The sequence below is a fragment of the Anser cygnoides genome, chromosome 6, assembly GCF_040182565.1.
Source record: "Anser cygnoides isolate HZ-2024a breed goose chromosome 6, Taihu_goose_T2T_genome, whole genome shotgun sequence".
Classification (NCBI taxonomy): Eukaryota; Metazoa; Chordata; class Aves; order Anseriformes; family Anatidae; genus Anser; species Anser cygnoides.
The window spans coordinates 37,182,477-37,202,407 of NC_089878.1; the positions used below are offsets into that span (position 1 = coordinate 37,182,477).

General features: G+C 38.3%; 1 protein-coding gene across 10 annotated transcripts in view; it reads right to left on the minus strand.

The window, feature by feature from the left end:
• Nucleotides 1–19,931, minus strand: part of LRP1B (LDL receptor related protein 1B) — a 681,046-nt gene that overhangs the window by 511,559 nt on the left and 149,556 nt on the right. For all 10 annotated transcript variants that reach the window (XR_010832147.1, XR_007162924.2, XM_048062804.2 and 7 more), the window contains exon 2: nucleotides 1,222–1,347. Coding sequence is in view for 8 of the 10 variants with exons in the window: in XM_048062804.2 (XP_047918761.2) it covers nucleotides 1,222–1,347 (126 nt within the window). In the remaining 2 variants the exon portion in view is untranslated. The remainder of the gene's footprint in view (nucleotides 1–1,221; nucleotides 1,348–19,931) is intronic.

Consider the following 19,931-nt stretch of genomic DNA (forward strand, 5'->3'; position numbering starts at 1 on the left):
AACCAGCAAACTGCTAGATCTGGAACTACATGCTAAATATCCAGAAGCAAATTAAAAACTGCATGTGACAGTTTTTGTATTCTTATTGCAATATTCGTTACTTGAAAATTTTGGAACTGTAGATGTGTTATGCTTCAAATCTATGCTTAAAAATGTTATGCTGCAGAAGACAATAATCAATAACCAGTGCAGTAATAAAACCTTAAGTATACCTCATAGTCCCAAATACATTCTGTTTTTAAAAATCCCAAATGGTTTCAAAAGCAGTTAATCAGAGCACCCTCACCACAGTCCCAGAAGCAATTTTCCTATCAGTTTCAAGGAACAAACCATGGAGCAGTAAGGTTGCAATCATCGGTACAATATTTGCCCAGTCAGAAATGGTTTCTAGACATCCCTACTTTTCTGTCCCTCATTTTAAAGATTAGACTCCTAAATAGTGTCTGATGTTTGATACTTTCTTTTATCAGTAAACCACATTTCTAGCCTTATTGATTGTCAGTATTGCTTTGGTACTAAATACATGTTTCTTCTCATACATTAAGTGATTATCCTGGGGATAAAACCAGTAAATTCCCTCATTTTCCTCAAAATCCAGGAAACAAGGGCACATTAAGATTTAATATCACCTCAACTGTAGTCTACAATGCCATAAAAAAATCTGTAAGGTTGCTGCTCTGGTCTTCAGAAGCTCTTAGCCACATTAAATAAAAAAAGGAAGGAAAAACCCATCAAGGTCTTTTATTATAATTAAATGTGTTGTATTAAAGCTCTCTCTCAATTTCTGATCTTTGCTTCTTTTCCCTTCATAAGTTTTTACATCTTCTTTGATTTCTTCCTTTGATGTTTGCATGCTCTTAATACCTTTATTGAAAATATTTTGCACTACTCATTTCCACCCAGCCCTCCCTTTTTTGAGGAATACCTTTTTCCCTGTGCCTGACTTTGCCTCTGCCCTCTACAGCTCACTGAGAGCACAGGGAACATAGGCTCTGGTGAGTGTTCATTATGAAGTGGCACACAAACAAAACACCTTCCGTTTCTTTTGTCTCTCACCTACGCAGTGAATGTAACCTGTTACCCTGATACGAAGATATATTCAAGAATTAAAATAAATAAATAATAAAAGCAGAAGCTTTCCCTTCAATTATATAGTTAGTGCAAATACAAATGTTACCTTTAAAAGGAAGATAAAATAAAATTGGCACCTTCTTTACTTACATGTGTCTAAAGACTCATCTGAATCATCAGGACAATCAGGTTCTCCATCACACAGCCAGTGCTGGGAGACACAAGTCGTGCCGTCACGACACAGAAACTCTCCTACGTCACATAACTGATGTTCTTCTGAAAACAAGAATGGTTTAGAATGCAACAGTTAAAAAAATAAAGAAAAATAAAGTGGCACAATGAAAATCAAAAGTGAAAATAAAATGATTTTAAATCAGGAATCAAAACAAAGAATAAAAACAATGGGAAGCAGTAATTAAAGGAGGTATTTAATGGTAATGCCCTTACTCAGGCTGAATAACCCTAACCTCTGGCTGCAGTGTTTCAGTGGGAGCACCCCAACCAGACATGAACAGGATTAGCACAAATCACCTCCCTGAAAAAAGATTTTTAGGAAATCCTATTCTCATCTTCAGCTCTTTCACCATTAAGTAAATGTGTTAAATAGACAGAACTCAACAAGCTTTAAATTTCATGTTTTCAACAGGGAGGTATCCTATTCTCCTCCCCTGCCTGAGAAAACATTGACAAATTTGTTGTTTCAAGTAATATTTTCTCCAGGACACACTTTTTTAAGCAGGCAAATATCTTTTTAAGCATATGTACAAGTTTTTGACTACTGCTTTAAATATGTACTTTAACAAGTAAATCCTATCTCAAGTTTATATATGAACTATTTTACTTTTCATGTAACAAAGCTGCAGTCCAAGTTAATGGTCAAAATTGAGGCACCTTGATAATTATTTCCTTAAAAAGATAACAATTTTTGAAGCCTGGCACAGCCAAACTATCAGCTGACTTCAACCAAAGTCTGATGTCCTTGAGATCTACAAGAGTTAATTAACCCAAGACTATTCCTTCATTAACTAACTCTTCTATCATTAATTAAAGCCCACAAAGCCTCTGTGCAATATATTGTATTCTTTTTCTCAACACAAATTGCGGTAGTCCCTTCCACAAGGTAGCAATTGCAGATCACTGGAAAGGTTTCTCAATGATTCTCTCAAGCTTACACGACCAAGCAGTAACTTCTCTGGAGTCGATATTTTTACAAAGATATAAAAATAAGCATATAAGCATTTGGGGGATGATAGTGTATTATTACTTTAGGAAATAACTGTAGGGATATTTTATTAAAATTAACCTATCCATTTCATCCTGCTTACATTTAATTTTCAAGATCAGCCTCAAACTATTGATGGATACTGTTTCAGATTAGTCAAAGTTGCAACTATTATGCAGGTAAATTTAATATTATTTAATACAGCTACATCATGGCTTCTGTAACTCTGTAGGAGTTGTTATATTTTAATTCTTTGCATTTACTACTACTGCAAGAAGCGCTGAGTTAAGTTGTTCATTTTGTACAAAATGAACAACTGCGTAATTAAAAGTGCAGGTTTACATGCTCAAGGAAGCAGTTTTGCATTAAGCACCTCCCTGAAAAATTTAAGATCCCTCTCTGGAAGTGCTTCTTGAAAATTCATACTGGAAATAAGAAAGAAGGAGGGAGTTTGGTGAGCTTTAGCATTTCAAGGATGTACAGTAATATAAGCAAATCTGTATTAATTTTTAATTATTTCTTTTAATAAAATTATTAAAATTCATAACAAGTTTCTTTATCTATGGAAACCTTGTAGCACAGTGTGAACTGTCATTTTCCATGCATTACATGCATGTTCCTAAAAGACATGGGAATATCAAAACTAGCACAAAGACAGTTATCTACTATGTCTACTATGTCCACCACTCAAGATCAATTTTTCCTCACATTGGTGACCTGGGTATGTATCAAATCTGTAGTAGAACTACTTAAATGATCAGAGCCCATTCAATACTTTCTTCTTTTTGCATATAGCTATTTCTCAGAGGAAAAAAAATGGTTGAAATGGCTAACTGGCATGAATTAAGATTGTTAAATAGTTAAGTTTACAGATTTTTGAACTGACAGCTAAGTGGCAAAAAAACCACATTGCTGAATATAAGTTTAAGCTTCTAGAAACATTTATACAGTCAAGTTTGCCCATGTGACTGGTTCTACAAGAACATACTGAATTACCTAAATGCAAAATTTGTATAGAAAAATAAACCTAATTTCTTTTCTAATTCCTAACTGGCAATAATCGACTAGAAGGAGAAATCAATGTTGTCATTTATGCTGAAATGTAATACTCCAAGTCTAATTATATGTTGCAGCAAGTGAAGCCCAGTGTTAAGAAAATCACATTTGAATCCAGTGGAGAATTTCAGTATAGTTATTTAAGTTTGTAAACGAACCTTACAGTGATACCAATAAAATCAATGCAAAATTTGCAGAGATGCTCTTTTGCATCTTTTAGGCGAGATGTCAGAATTAAACCCTGCCCAGAATTAACACCTGCAGCCATCTCTGAAGGAAACTCGGCAGCATGGGAGGAAATTCTGCATTCTTCTTCATATTTCCCCTTGGAGGCACCTAGTTGAAGGCAGACCGACAACCAGTAGGGCCACACTGATGTTAGAGACCGCTCTCCTCTGCAACATTCCGTTGTGTTTTATACTTTTATCTGCAGTAAAACACCTTTTCACTACGCAACCTCAACTGCCAGTCAGAACAAAATGCAACCTCAGAGTAACACTGTCAGTAGGATAAGGGACATATCCTATCACTGTTCTTATTACATGGTCACATACGCCTACACAGATACATCTTTTCTCATTTGGAGTAAAGATTACAAGCTGATTTAAACTAACTTGATACAAACTCGATTTAAAAATAAACACTTCATAGTTCAGTCTTAGGCATGTATTTAGAAAAACAGCTTGTTTTCAACTTTTTAATTTTCTTTTAATTGAAATAATTTAGCTATTTCCACACAATTAAACTCCTTCCTTGTATTTTATTCAACAGTACAGAAATTATGGAAATCTAAGCTTTTTTATTCTCTATCTACAGAAAAACCCAGCAGAGTGAAAAAACACTAACTTATAGAACACTGAAAAACAGATCTTGTTTGGAAGAAAGCAACTTTATATTCACTCAGGGTTTTATTGGCTCTGAAACTGCTTTTTCAAACTGTTTTCTTTTGCATATCCATAGAATTATCACTTATTTTCAGCTGCTAACTTTGTAAAATGAATTAGACCAGTTAATCATGGACATGCTGTAAATAGTGTTGTATTTGTTGTTTTTTTTTTTAAAGGAAAAAAATGCATCCTAAAAAATAGTCATCTAAGATGGCCTTATTTCTTAACAGAAAAAAAAATTACTTTCAATAACACATCTCTGTACAGTTTCCTTCTGTATTGTGTGTGCGATACTAGCAGGCTCCCAGCAGATGAGAAAATTCACATATTTTTAACATACCAGTTCTGAAATACAGAGCAGATGGTCAGAAATCATCTCTCGATGGGTAAATAAAAGCTTCGCCTCCCTAAGGACAGTACTCCTATGCTATGTTGCGAACACCTGGCAATGGCTCTTCGAAGGAAAGTTTCACAAACAAAATAGCCAGTGCCTTTGTTTTAAAGTCACTGTTTCTAGAGCCAGAAATTTATTCTGTTAAAAGACAGGCACAGCTTTAAGAGGATGAAGCTCAAAATCTCTGTTAGGAAACCAATTACATTTAACCAGTTACACTAAACCTGGAAAAATAAATAAATAAATAAAAATCCAGGTTCAATTTATCAGTATTGCAGTTTCCCAAGATTCTCCCGTTCATACCTGCAGTACACTGCTACTACTAGACAAGCAAAATAAGCAGACCAACAAAAAGCAGCGTACAAGATGTTTGTCTACAACAGGAATACCGCAACTTTAGTTAGTTGCTTCTGTAAACATACATTCAGCACAGAAAAGATGAGGGATAACAGCCACCGTCCGTGATCCCGTTGCCTGGTAGAGGCTCAAGGTTTCTGGATCCTTTTTATTTGAGAGACCACAGTTATGAAAAGCAAGTCAACAGTGGGCTTAGAAAGAGCTACGTATGAAACAACATTTATATAATTGTGCGTTTCTTCAGTTCTACAGCAAGAAGATGAGCTCACTCCAAAAACACTGTGGTGACCCAGATGGAGGGCCTGCCCAGAGATGTGGCTGTTCAGGCCTCTGGCTGCAGGGAGCTCCTGAGCTGCTGCTGCTGGGGAAAGCAGCGGGGAGACCGCCTGTTCTCAGGGGGAAGGTCTGCTCGCCATGGTGGCTGAGCTCAGGGTGGAGAGACTGAGGAGCATCAGGGCATGTGAACGGGAGATTGACTGGTGGAGTAACTCCCTGGTGTGCCAGAGGGAAGGGCACCAGGGGGATGCCCCCCCAGAGCGTGGTGGAGCCCCTGCCTTGTCACTACTGAGCAAATGGAGGGGACCAAAAAGACAAGGAGGGTTGGAAGCACGTCCCACTTTGACGTCGCAGGCAACCTCTCCCCCTACCTACCTCACTTCCCCAGGTGCCCCTCCGTAATAGGTTTGAGGCCCTGGATCTTGAAGGAGAGGTAGGTGAGGATGTGGTGGAAGGCCCGCCTATGAGGTCACATCAGAAGAGGCAGCTGACACCAAGCCTCAAGACTGCCTCCAAAAAGAAAGAAAGAAGGGTAATTGTAGTAGGAGATTCCTTTCTGAGAGGAACAGAGGGCCCGATATGCAGAACTGAACCTCAACGAAGGGAAGTCTGTAGTTTACCTACAGCCCGGATCGTGGATATCACCAGGACACTCCCCAGCCTCGTGCGCTCCACAGACTACTACCCGCTACTGATCTTCCAGATAGGTGGGGAGGAAGCTGCATACCCTAGTCTGAGGGGAATGAAGAAAGACTTCAAGGCCTTGGGATGGCAGGTGAAAGAGTCTGGGGCACGAGTCATTTTCTCTTCCCTCCTTCCATTCTGGGGTGAGGGCATGGGACAGAATAGTAGGATCCACTCCAAAAATGATTAGCTACATGACTGGTGCTACAGGTAGGGCTTTGGGTTCTTTGATAATGGCTGGGTTTATAAGACATCAGGCCTGACAGTAACACGCAGGAAAGGTTTATCTCACAGGGGCAAAAGGGTTCTGGGACAGGAATTAGCAGGGCTCATTTGGAAAGCTTTACACTAGATCCTAAGGGGGAGGGGGTTGTAACTGGGTTTGCACCAGTGGGGCAGTGCCCTAGCAGTGATGAAGACCAGGAGATCTCCCACCCCATAGAGTGAAATCAGCATGCTCAGCTCACTCCCTGAAGTGCCTGTACACCAATGCACACAGCATGGGGAATATGCAGGAAGAGTTAAAAATTTGTGTTCGGTCAAGAGACTATGATTTAGTGGCAATTACATAGACACAGTGGGACAGCTCACAGGACTGGAATATGGTCATGGATGGGTATGTTCTGCTCAGGAAAGACAGGCCAGAAAGGCAAGGTGGCGGAGTTGCTCTTTATGTGAAAGAGAAACTGCATTGTATTGAGTACTGTCCAGGGGCGGATAAGGAGCAAATTGAGAGTCTGTGGGTGAGAATTAAGGGGCAGACTTGCATGGAGATACTATTGTGGGTGTCTATTACAGGCCACCAGATCAGGATGAGGAGGTTAATGAGGCCTTCTACAGGCAGCTGATGGCAGCCTCACAAACACAAATGGATGTTTAGGGAAGAAATATAATGTTTAAGTTTGTTTTTACAAAATCTTTGAAGAGTGACTTGAAGTTAGAACATTTCATGAATTTTTCGTACCCACAAAATTAGATACTATCTTTCTTATGATTCAAATGAAATATAAAAACTTTGAAATTTACAATTTTCTCTCAATTTACAATAAGGAAAAAGGGTAAGAGAAGATGGGCAAAGAACATCACAGGGAGATGTGTTGGTAAACATCCTTTTAAATTTGGGGATGGCAAGACTAAGAAAAGAAGGATGCCACTACACTTTTTCCTATCAGGTAAGTGATAAAAGTTTATACTGACAGTTTGGCTCCATGTGGAAAAAAAATCAGATAAACACATACAAGTGTTGGACTCCACGATCTTTGCAGGTCCCTTCCAATCAAGCTACTATATTTTAAAGTGCTCAGCTGTTTTATCCCTATCTGCTTACCCAGGCAGAACTCCCAGGAAAGAGGGGGAATTGCCTGCCAAAATAGCAATCGCTTCAGAAGCAAAGAGCAGGAAGACAAAGGAAGCACAGAAAGGCCAACGAGAGCTGTCCCCAAACTGGACTTCAGGTGTGCTTCTACATTTTGATCTGATGCACTCACCAGCACCTGTCTACACAATGGGGAGCTTCTATCAATGATAATAAAGCAGTTCTGCCATGTTTCAGTGATATTATGCAACCCTAAACTTGTACTTTTAAGTTCTTAATTAGTTTTGCTTTGATTTTAATTAAGTTATCTTCATTACAAGAGCCTAAAAACTTAGAACTTTTTCCCCCCTCTCTAAAGCATGTTTTCCATTTGGGATTTTCTTTGATCTCTCACTCTGAAACATGGAAGGGTTTGCAGATTAATTTCTGCAAAATTTACACAGAAATTGAAAAGTATATTCCGGTAGTAATTTATGTTAGAATTCATCATATGCTAAAACTTAAATTACTGTAACTGAAAGGGAGATGCGAAGAAAGAGCATGTACAGCAGTTCCTACTTATGGCTTCAGACTTACATAATCCTTTTCCAACCTTTTATACCTTTTGAGTTAAATCTACATTTTTAGTGCCCAGAATACAGCAAAACGTTTAAGTTCTGGCCACACTAAAGTACAGACAAAATTCTTGGAATGTGTCTTGCAAAACACTAAACAGAATTTTACATTCAATTTATAAATGAAATGTTGTTATCCCTTGTTTCTGTCCTGCCTGGTTCAGTACAATGCCATGCTCAAAGTCAGAGAGCAAAAGTTTTATTCACACAATCCAAAAGTCTCTCTCAAGATTAGCCAGACTCAATTTGTGGCTGTTGGGAAAGGGCTTAGCCAGTTATGTCTCTATCCGTACTTAGTCCTTCTTGGGAATGTCATGTACATTTTCTGTATACTTACTCAGTTCCCAGCGTACTACTTATCACATACTCAGTTACTAATCAACTAATTGTTTTTATCCATAGCAAAGCACATGCACAGGTACCAGTCGCCAACATTGCCAAACACCCAGTTCATGCATCGTATCCCCTGACGCCACGTACAAACATTTCTCAGTCTGCACATCTTCCCCCCAGCAAGGTCACAGACATCTTGTTTACAGTCTGGTCAGTCTTCTGATTGACAACAGATATCCTACTTCTCAGTCAAAACAGAGTCCATAAATATTCACACTCAGATTCCTCATTTACATTACACAAGCTAAAATAATTCATATTTTGCAGACTTGCCCAGTGCTACTTCAACTTACAGATCATGCTGAGCAAGGGGCATTACAGATCAGTATTAACAAGAAGACTAGAAACATCCACCACTTTATACAAATCATGAAGTATTTGGGGGAGTGGGGAGGAGATACATTTGGGAACAGTCTTTTTCCTCCCATTTTTGTTCATCCTTTGACTACCTAGTATTTCCATTAAGGGGGCTGACCCTGAGTCCCCTCCTGTGGATTCGGACCAGAGAAGGTTATTATTCAGCCTTAATTTGGCACACTTTATGGACAGAGAAATCTAAGAAGTGTTCAGATAATGAGAAAGACCCAAATATTCCTGAGATGATTTTTACCTAATCAGCAAAGGGTCACACAATACTACATATCTCAGCAAACTACAAAATGACATGATAGCAATGTTCTCTAACACAAAAATGCTACAGAATAGCAAGATACTATCTTTACTAGAGTTATACTAATAGGAGAAAACATTTCATGCAATCTTGTCATTTGCCAAACCCCACTCCAAGTAGCCCTAGATAAAAAACAAGTTGAAGTCCCAACACGCTCACTACAAACCAGTTCTTTACCGTTATCTTTTACCCTCTTGAAAACTGGCGGAAGCAACCAAGTTCCCCAGTGTGGAGTTGTTGTTCTTCCCCGACTGCCAGACTTACAGTGAATATTAATGTCAGGGTAGAGGGTCAAAGTGGCCATCACTTATCCCCTTACGTATGAAGAATGACAAGCCCCATAGCAGTCAACAGCATGCCCTTTTAGCTGCTGACAGCCAGACAGTGCCAGGGTGCACAAGAGCAAAAACGCTTTTGTTTGTGAAAAGCCCTCAACGAGTTCCAGTCAAACAACAACTCTCTCTTCCCCATTTCACAAAACAAAACATCCTTGAAGAAATCATTTATATGGAATGAGAGGCTCTCCACCTTGGTTTGCATTATGGTATCGTGCTCATGTTTCATCTGATGTGGTGTAAGCCTCCTCATCAGGAAGAAATGGTTGCAGTGGTTGCAAGAGAAAGAAATAAATAGTCCTTGTAAGGAATGGTGAGGATGTTGGTAGGAACCTTTGTAGGACACCCTATGAACTATGTGCTTTCTATCTCAAATATACGTGTTTTGATAAGCAAGACAAGCTTGCAAGTGCAAAAGAAATTCAAGAAGCATCCAGGAGAGATGGCTTGCATAATGCATCATTTTGTACACTTATTCATGCTTGCTGCCTCTTGAGGAAATCAGTGGAGAAAAGACTAAGTCTTTCAGCTACTCCCAGGATTAAATCTCCAAAAGATCTGAAATAAAGACTCCTGAGAAGTCGAAAAAAATGAACAGAAGGATTGGGACTGAAAAGTCACCCTGAGCCAAATTCAAACCCAGTTCAATACAGTATGCCACGTGTTGTGCCTCTAAGCAGGACTTCAAATAAATCTCTTTTGTCTACAACCTGCATTAGCTGTTTTAACTTACATATTTCCATATTATAATTTTACCTTCTCCTGCTGTAAAGCTTACACATATAATTGTAATGTTTTCAAGGCAAAATTGCTTCTTTTTCTTAACAGTAGAATGGAAATCTTGAATTGAGGCAAATTATTTAAATAAATGTCATACACAATATTTTCCTCTTTTGGAAGCTGAAAGCATAGCTTATTACATGAAGCATAATTATGCATTAAACATAAACATAGCTTATTACAGTATCTTTAGTAAGTCCTCTGTTCAGCAGATGTTATTGTGAATTTTCACATACTAATATTTTTAGCAAACAGCAGAAGATAATTTAGATACATTTCTTATATCAAAGGGTAATCAATAGTGTCATTGTTTTAATTCAGTAGTTTTATTGCCATGTAAAACATAATAAAACCATTTCCTTTGATTTTTTTTTCAAACTTTAATAGAACAACACCTGCCCAAGCAAGGAGGAAAAAGCAAATTCTAAAATTGTTGCAACATTTAGAGATATCAGGAAATGGAGGGAGTAGAAGTCTGTTCTGTTTATTACCAGTTTTAGTAAAGTTTTAAATCTTCTTTTAAAGTTTAGATAACTTCATAAAGGCAAGAAACAGGCAAGGTGTCAGTAGTTCAGATGGCTGCATAACAGAAAACATAAAATTGTGCTTAATGAAAAAGAAAAAAATAACTATAACCAGCAAGTTATCATAAAGGACAAAAAAGCTAAGCAGTGTGATATGTACTGTATGGCACCTGGATTGAACTGAACCGTCTTCTCTGCCTTCTCATTTATTTCCCTGGGAGGGGGATGCTGAAAGTGTTATCTTTGCCCATTGGATTTGTCTTCATTTTAGGACTCATTTTAGGATTCAAGGAAAAAATATTCCTTTTGCCAGAGATAGCAATGGTATCAATATTGGGCCAGATTGGTTAACCCTAGAACTGTTCAGTCTTCCAGCAACTAAGTGGTTTGTTCAAGAAAAATCCCAAGGTCTCATATAATCCATTAGTTCTTAATTACTTAAGTTGGCCTTCCTTTCTGCCCTCCTGCTCGCATACTGCAGAAGACATCAGGAGCTTCAAACAGCCACAGGCAGGACCAGCAGCAACCTCATGAGGTTATCAGGTCCAGCTCCTTCACTATAAAGCACAATCCGGTTTCCTAAAGCATATCTAGCACCACTTATCAGTGCAGTTCTTAAAATATACAAACAAACTTCGTGAAATTCCTGCCCCTACTTCAGTCATCTATTCCAGTCCTCAGCTATTCTTACAGAGAGAGCATTTGCAATAACGTGCAGCCTAGCTGTCATTACAGCAATCAGATTGTATTTATCCAGCTCCAAACTGCTGCTTACAGCTCACATTTAAGCGCAGCAACGCTGAGCTATCCATCTTCTCTATCCACTCTCCTGTTGTTCCATTGCCAATCATTTAATACTAACTGCTCTGCTAGCCGTGATCAGTGTCGTGGAGATAGTGGCTGAGTTTGACAGATAGCCAAGCTAGTCACCCCCCCCACACACACAGCAATAAATGTAATGGGCTGGGGGCAATACATGGCAGAACTTGCACACCACTTAAATACACGAGCATAGGGACATGGAGGATGGCAACACAGAAGAAGCGAGAACCAAACTCCTGGAGAAAACCTTATCAGAAGGCAATTAACATCAAGATGCCCTTGCAGCAAGTAAAGAAGCCCTGCCCTGCCCCACTCCTAGTCAGAAGCAGTGAGCCTGCTGTCAGTAAACGGATCTCAGAGCGATCCCACTTAAAATGACAGGGAATAATGTTGAACAGGTTTCGATAGCAGATGGAAGCCTACTACGTAATTCAGTTTTAATGACCAAAGAAGTCTTAAATATGAAGGTTTTGTTTCGTGTGACAGAAGATGTATATGAAATGCAACAGCCAAGTCTGCTACCATAAGCAACTACATATGTTCGATACATATTAATTTTATATCGGAATAATTAATCTACAGGGAAATGATGTTAAAGCCTAAGATATTCTTATACTAACTGAATGATTAAAAGCATGGAAGAACTATGAGAAAAGCTAAAAGTCCTTCCTAAGTACAATCTACATACACAATTAAAAAGGGTCCTACTACCAGGGTTAAGTATTCTGTTCAAAGTAAACACTGAATAACTTTAATACAAAAAAAGTTCAAAACAATCATTAAAAAAAGTAACAGTAACATTCAATACTTACAACAACACAAAAACTTTTTTATATGAATCATAAAATTGATTCCAATCCTATAAATGGCTCCATATTTATGCTGGGCCCTACTGAAGTCATACCCATTATTTTAAATAACTCTAATCAACAGTCCTAAGTTAAACTGTAAGAATTAGGTTAATGGCACACCAAAGAGTTGCTTAATATAGACTTTACTGCAGTTTAACAGTTGGGAAATTAGTTAAAATTGCGATCTTCTGCAGTTCGGGCCTGTCTTTTTGATAGCATGATCCAAGACCGATAATTTCAGGTATAATTCAGAAATGTACTTATAGAATAATAATTTTCACACCAGTGGAGAATAAAGTGTTGAGGTTTTAGCTGCTGCTGTCACTATACCTTGGATGACCTGATCTGAGTAAAGATTATTTAGAGGCAGTAAGACGGGATATTTAATAAGTTAGTGCTGGAAGGTTTTAAATGGTATTTACAGAGGCAGCTTGTGTTCTCTCTAAAAAGGTGATGTTACAAAGAAGCATCACATTGATACAAGGGATGGAATTCATATCTCAAAGTAGCTTTATGCTTCGTAAAAATGTGCCAACATATATGCCTATTTCATCACCTCGAGCAGCACAGTGTCACCCGGCTGCCTACGGCGAAGTTTTGGAAGTACCCCAGCTTGGGTTCATTATCCAACACAGGGCAGCAGGCGTAGCGCCGGGTGGGTTATGTGAGCCTTGAGGACAGGCACATGGGATTAACGAGCACATATGCTCCTTTGACTGTTTCCTTCTCATGTCCAAGGAGCAAAGCTTTCACACTGTCAGACTAGGGATATGAGTTAGCAAAAGGATGAGGAGACCATCCCAGGCCTTGGGTATAGACCTGTAGTAAAGAATTATTTTTAAAGCAAGCTAGGAGTTGCCCATCTCTGATGAGAGTTTCCTTTTAAAATTGAGCTCTTCTTAGCTTGCATTCTAGGACCATCATAGGCTCATCACCTGCGGAAAACCAAGTGAATTTTAAACAATTCATTCTGAATTTTTTCAGAATTCACTCTGAATTGTTTAAAAGTCTAAAAAAAGTATGCAATATATTTAATGTTTTGTAACACTTGCATCTTTTTTCCTCCCTTTATCAATTGATAAATAGTGATAGCAAAGCAAGAACATATAAAGTATTGAATTTTTTGATGTCATACAAAAACCAAAGAATTATAAGTTGAAATAATTACTGCTTTGGCTCACTTAGGTGAAATTCAATTAGCCTTCATAAATGTTAGAGGAAGGTCCCACCTCACAACACAACAGGCTGGAGGGCAACCAGCACGCATGCAAAGTCCTCTTGGCCCCCCCACTCTCTTCTGTCCAAAATCTTTAAGCTTCTTTTGAGACCTTCCACATACAGGGAACAGTAATTAAAATTCAAGCAATGGCTGTGGAGATGGGAAAGAAAACCAATAGCTTCATATTCAGAAAAAAATGGCCAGCTTTAAATAAAAGCCAAGATATCCATAGTTAGTGAGCTCAGGACAGAACCTGCAGATATCATCATTTTAGCAGGTCAAAAGGCTGATCAGTGTTTAGCATGTGTTAGCAAAAACCTGAGCTCAATTCAGCAGGAGGGGTGCTGAGGACTTTATTACCAGCTTTGCTAGCTTCGAGACTGCGCTAAGAAAATTACGCCTTGGCTTTTACCACACATAAAGGGAAACAAAGACTGTTTGTGTGTAACACATGGAGTTACTTTGTCTCTAAATGCTTATTACTGCTTACCTTTAAGTGATTACATGCATATCAAAGGTGAGCCGCACTCTGTATAGTAAAATATATAAAATCTTGTAAACTGTCACTTACTTGACAGTGTTGCCACAGTCCTTCCCAGCTACCTCCAGGTGATGTGAAAACATATGCTTGAACTGTCTCTGCTGGGACTTATTAAACAAACAGTATGTTCTGTAGATTAAACCATAATTAGGGATGATGTCAGGATTGTAAAAGCTCAGTAATTATGCCCCCATTTGTTCTACTAATTTCTGCAGCACTAAAAACATGATTTCTCACAGGCTAGTATGAAACTGGTTGTTCACAGTTCAGAAGTCTCCTCTCATTTGACAGGTGAAAATAGTTCTAAAAAATTAACGAAGCCATCAGGTTCCTCTGAATATTTTTTACTTAAAGACTTCAGGGGACTTTGGATCAGGCCATAAATATGGAGCTCTCATATCTCCATGTAGTATGGACCACTTAATAGAGTTAAGTAGCATTCATCTTTATACTATGTCCTCCCTTGATAATAGAATAATAGCAGATGCTTACGCAGAGAAAAAAACAATATTAGGAAGTACGTATTTTTAGCAACTTTAATTATATTCTAGCAGCAGGACAGAAAGAGATACAGAACCATACGAGCAGGCAATTCTCCCCAGAAGACAGACGCAGCTTTGGAGCGCCGTAGCAGAATGATTTTACTTTTGAGTGATTTCGAGTCAGGGAATTACTGAGAAGGCTGTTTCTTCGGTGCTGTGCTAGTTATTTTTTGCAGCTGTTCTACAGTACCTCCGTGACCGGGCTAAATCACTGAAGCAGACTCAATCCTTCTGATTCCTCCCAAACACATGCATGTATGTACACAGGCTCCGGGAAGAGCTGGTTTGGCCTGATCTATGATCACAGCATTCACACTTTTTAGTCCTTTTATATATCCTTTTCTCCTGTTACTTATGGGACCAAATTTCTAAGTTGTGCCCTAGCTGCGGATTCACTAAGAGCTGTCCACTGTACTTACGGGCACAGGCAAAAGCAGTATTAGCTCTCAAATCTACTGCTGTTGAGAGGCTGTGGAACTGAATGCCAGTGCAATATTTTTTTTAATTGTGCAATATTTTAATATTGCAAATGTGCAATATTTTTAATATGCACCCTAAACAATTGATTTTCCATCCTTATAATGGTCAAATTAACACGGGGAGATCCAGAGAAACAGGGATTTGGAACATCGGTTCATGATTGTTAGTATATTGAAAATTGATGTTTGTTAGTATATTGAAAAAAATTACTTGAGTTCAAAGTAGTTTTCCTAGCCAGGAGGCTGAAGGAAAGATAAAGGATAGAACACTCGAGTTACTACTACAATGGTCTTCATACAAACATTTTTTCGTTATACATATTACTTTTGCAGTGTGCAAAGCATGACGTATAATTTAGATTTCATTTAAGATGCAAGTGAATAAAGAGCTTCATCCCATTCGTAAATGACAGGTTTCCCTGCTGTAGAGTCCCTATCTCTCAGCAAGCAATGCAAATAAATACACGATTTGATGGAAGCTCAGCTTCGAAAATATTTACATCACCAAGGTAAATGTTTATTTTGGTGGTTTAGTGCCATATTAGTATGGGGGAAATAAAGCCTCATCTGTTGCCTGCGAAGGGACATGTCTGTGAGGTGGCGGAGAGCACCTGCTTTACCTTGGCAGAAGGCACCAGGAGGCATGAGCCCAGCGCAGACAGCAGCAGTTCCTGTCCAGGAGCTGCTATCCATTTGGTTGTGTGCTTTATGATACCACAGATTTTAAATTTGTGATAGTAAATTCATCCATGTTAAGCTGCAGAGCACCACACACGTGGTCCACATTTCAAGATGGATATTAATGATGTAGACAAAAGTTATACCTAGACTAGCCAACTTGTATTGCAGAAACAAAGAGCTGGTGAAAGAAACCCTGCTCAGAACAATGTAGAACAGCATTTACAACAGGGGTTGTAAAAATCCTGCATAAGATAAGTGTTAATAAACCCCCCCACACTTACAACATATGAATACCCACTCCTGCAGGTGTATCTGTCACAACCTGGGGAACCAGGAGCAGCACATTTACAACCAAGAAGGGGCTTCAGGTGCTGCAGTGAGCGTGGTCCTGAGCACATTAACTGTTGTCACAATTTGGGGTTCTGCTCAGGGGAAGTACCCATATGCTTACCCTCAGCTTACCACTGAAGATGTTTTAAGTTAAACATAAAGAATTTAAAGCCTGACAATCAATAATCCAAACAGAGGTCTTGTAAAACAGGTCTTAACATTTTACAGTGGCATTAAAATATTTTTGGTGCTTCAGCACCTCAAGACTGAACTTTGACTTGTTCTCTTACAATCCAGGGGAATTATAATGGTAACTGAGTTATTTGCAAATGAAGCTGTGCTCATTCAAGGATAGCCAGTGTCTGAAAACACATGCTCTCCCTTATTGAGTCCGATACACTTTGTACATTACTGGTGGGTCCAGTCCAAATACCAGCTCTTATAAACCAACTCTTACAAAGCTTTATCATCATTCTTAACCAAATTAGTACTTATCTTATGATAATAATATTATGTATTGAATTGACTGCTTAAGTCATCATTTGAAGGCTTGTGTAATAAATTTAATATAACTGAAGTAGGCCAAATTATGGTATGACACTCAAAAATATTAATTTTCATTTCACTTACTATATTTGCAGAACAAATACAAGCCTGAATTAGGGCTCAGGGAATGGAATATTTAGATCATACAATCTAAATATATCTCCTAGGGAAAAACAATTAATTATCTTTGTTACTGCCTCCACTGCTGAGAACAGCTGCAATTTCTGGCTTGCCAAGTTCACATCATTGAGGGTTATTCCTATTAATATCAATTAAGATCTAAACTGTTTGAGTCTCTTCAATAATGATACTCAAGTAGGTTTAAAGTGGCATTTCACAGAATGCACACCTATTGTCAGAATCGTGGCACTTTTTTAAATATATTTTTTTAATACAGATATGGGTCACTCAACCATGTCCAAGCACCAGTACCAAAGGCACACTAATTACTAAGATATCTCCAAAGAATTGCATATTTACTTCCACCTAGGAATGAAGATATAAAATCTTGTTCTTCAATTGAACCAGAGATACTATTACCCCTCACTTGTGGGCTGCAGTTAAATCAGGAAGTCATTGCCAAGTCAAACCGGTATTGAACACATCACAACCTCACTGCTGAAGGCATTACAGCTGGCCAGAACTCCTCACTTGCATCTCAGCCATGCTTTTCATCTACCTCAACTATGAGATCAGCAGAGACGTCGAAGACTATTCTCACCTCAAGAGAATCTCTCACACAGCTTTCTATTTTTGTTCCTATGTTTGTCAAATATGTTTCTCATAAAGCCATTGTGGACAGAGTTATATAAAGAACAACCATCACCTTAAAGATACCAGAAGACTGACAACAGTTGAACCAAGTCCAACTAAACTGAGGCTTAAGAGTTAATAAGTTAACAATTTTTCATCATTTTCCTTCTACTTGACTGATAATATAGGATTTATTTTTCTCATCCAGTCCCACTTTATGTTTCAAGGACAAGTCTTTAAACTACATTTCTTTTTAGATTCAGGATTGGTTTTTTTAATTCTGCAGAAGCATTAAAGTGAAAAAACAGTAATGGTTTTGAAGACATCTCTGAATACTGCACTGTGAAATTAAGTAATTTATGATGGGTTAAGAGGAAACACTAAGTAAGACAGCAATACACACAAGATGGTTTGAATGCTGCTTTGTGCATATGCATAAGAATACTTTAGTATTATTTTTAAAACTAGTAATGATCACTATCAAATATAAAGAAAGTTTGAGGAACAATGTGTTCAAATCCTGGAAGGTACACGTACTAGAAAAAACAAGACAAGAGATTAAAGACAATTTGACAAGAAATATAAACTTTATCTTCCATTTTGAATTAAGTCTCATGTTATCACTGAGAACAAAAATATTAGTCCATGTAAGATGTTAACACTGAAGAAGTCTTAAGGTGATAAATGTACTTGTAAACATCAAGGACAAATCCCCCCACACTTTTTTTTTTGAAAAAACTCACACCACCTATATGAAGTTGTTTCAATGATCCCTTAGGGTGCACATTAAAATGACTAGATATTTGAAAGTATTTTGGAAATAGGCCTTTTGAAGAACTAGAAAGATGGTATTATAATATTCTAAACAGCTCATCACAGCATTCAAAACTTTGACGCCCAAGATATAACTCAGAAAAAAATAGGATAAGATGCCCTAGTCACGCAATATTTTGTTCATTGCTTTCTTAAATGGGATGAGGATGTTTTAATCATTATTAGAAGTTCTCTTCTGTGCTAAGTAAAATATAGGTGGTCATGAACTCCTCATTCCCCACCGTAACTTTCCCAGTGATTTAAGGCCCTGTTCAGATCTCTGCACCCCATTTCCATCATCTACATGGACTTAGACAGAAGCATGCAAACTAATTTGTAAAATGTCTTGGCCATTGTTTTGCATTTTCCAGTATGATCACCGTTTCTCTTTTCATCTCCTACCGTGCTGATGGAGATCTACATCAGCACAGTGCTGTTACCCTAGTTTGGACCCTGGGCAGTGCTCCCCCCTTGCCTTTGTTCAATCAGAAATATCACACTGTGAATCCATTATAGTTAAAAGGGGTAAGACATGTCTCAGTCTAAGGATTGAGGAGGTAGAAGCGGGTCTGTATTTTTCCTCCTTCAGCAGCAGTATGACTGGTTTAACCTCCCACAGAGGCTTATCCACCATTCTAAATTAATTTTATGTTCTGTAGCAGAAATACTTGTGCATTCATGAACACTGGGGAGAAGGAGTAAAGAAAATCCCCCATGCTTTACAAAGATGAACAAGTTGCAAATCCACGTTTCCAGAGCCTTCCTCCAAACTGCACTGATCTTCCCCAGGAGAGAAAACAAAAAAACAGAACTACCACCACCACAGATCTTTAAGGCTTTTTTTGGACACTTCTTACATGAGAACTGCTTTTCATGGTTTCATTCTCACTCCTGTGCCTGGCCTCAGCAAGGAGAATGAAGGTGTGGTTTTCAAGTTCTTGTGGTTTTCTGCACTGTCCCAAACATGACACTGCCCACCCCACACCTCCCTTCTCATTTCCACCAGGTGACATTACTTAATGATGCTCCAGAAATGGTGCCAAAAAGCAGAAGGCCAAGAGAGCCACGGGACCGTTGTTAATGAAGCAAACCCAAGATGAAAGTATGGTAAGAAATGAGAAAGACAAAGAGATGAAAATAGAAACAACTGAAAAAAGTAGTCAAGATAAAGGCAAAACAAATGCAGATCGTAGAGGTACTCGGTTGTGTGAAACATCTTTCATACATTTAGAAACTGGAACTGTGCACATCCAAAATCCAGAGGGGCCATGTGAGAAGGAAGAAACCTTTTATCAGTGCTACACTAAGTTTGCATCAAGTAGGCAGAGAAAATAACCTTTAAAACTGAAGTCCTATTCATCATTCAAAACCAAATGCAGTATCACTCCCATTTAACTCAATGCTGCTTCTAATAAAGTGGTTTAGGCTTGCTTTATTGGCTTACAAGTTCATTTTTATTCCAATCAGATTCACTGATAGACACCGCTCTGCTTCCCGGTCCTGTGTTCTTTCGACAAGACAAAGACAACCTCAAGGCTGACATTTTAGTACATAATAGCACATTTATCATTCAAAAGCAAGTGCTTTGTTTAAAAAAATATATTCCAAGTAGCATCCTGTGGCAGGTAAAAAAAAATCTTCCTGATTTTTTCTAATCATGGTTTGGTTAAACACCACCAACTTAAAAGAGAGTACTTCATGAAAGATTCCTATTTTCCCCCCATCCCTGAAGGTAACTGCTTTAAGCACTGCATAAATTAAATTCAGAAACACTAA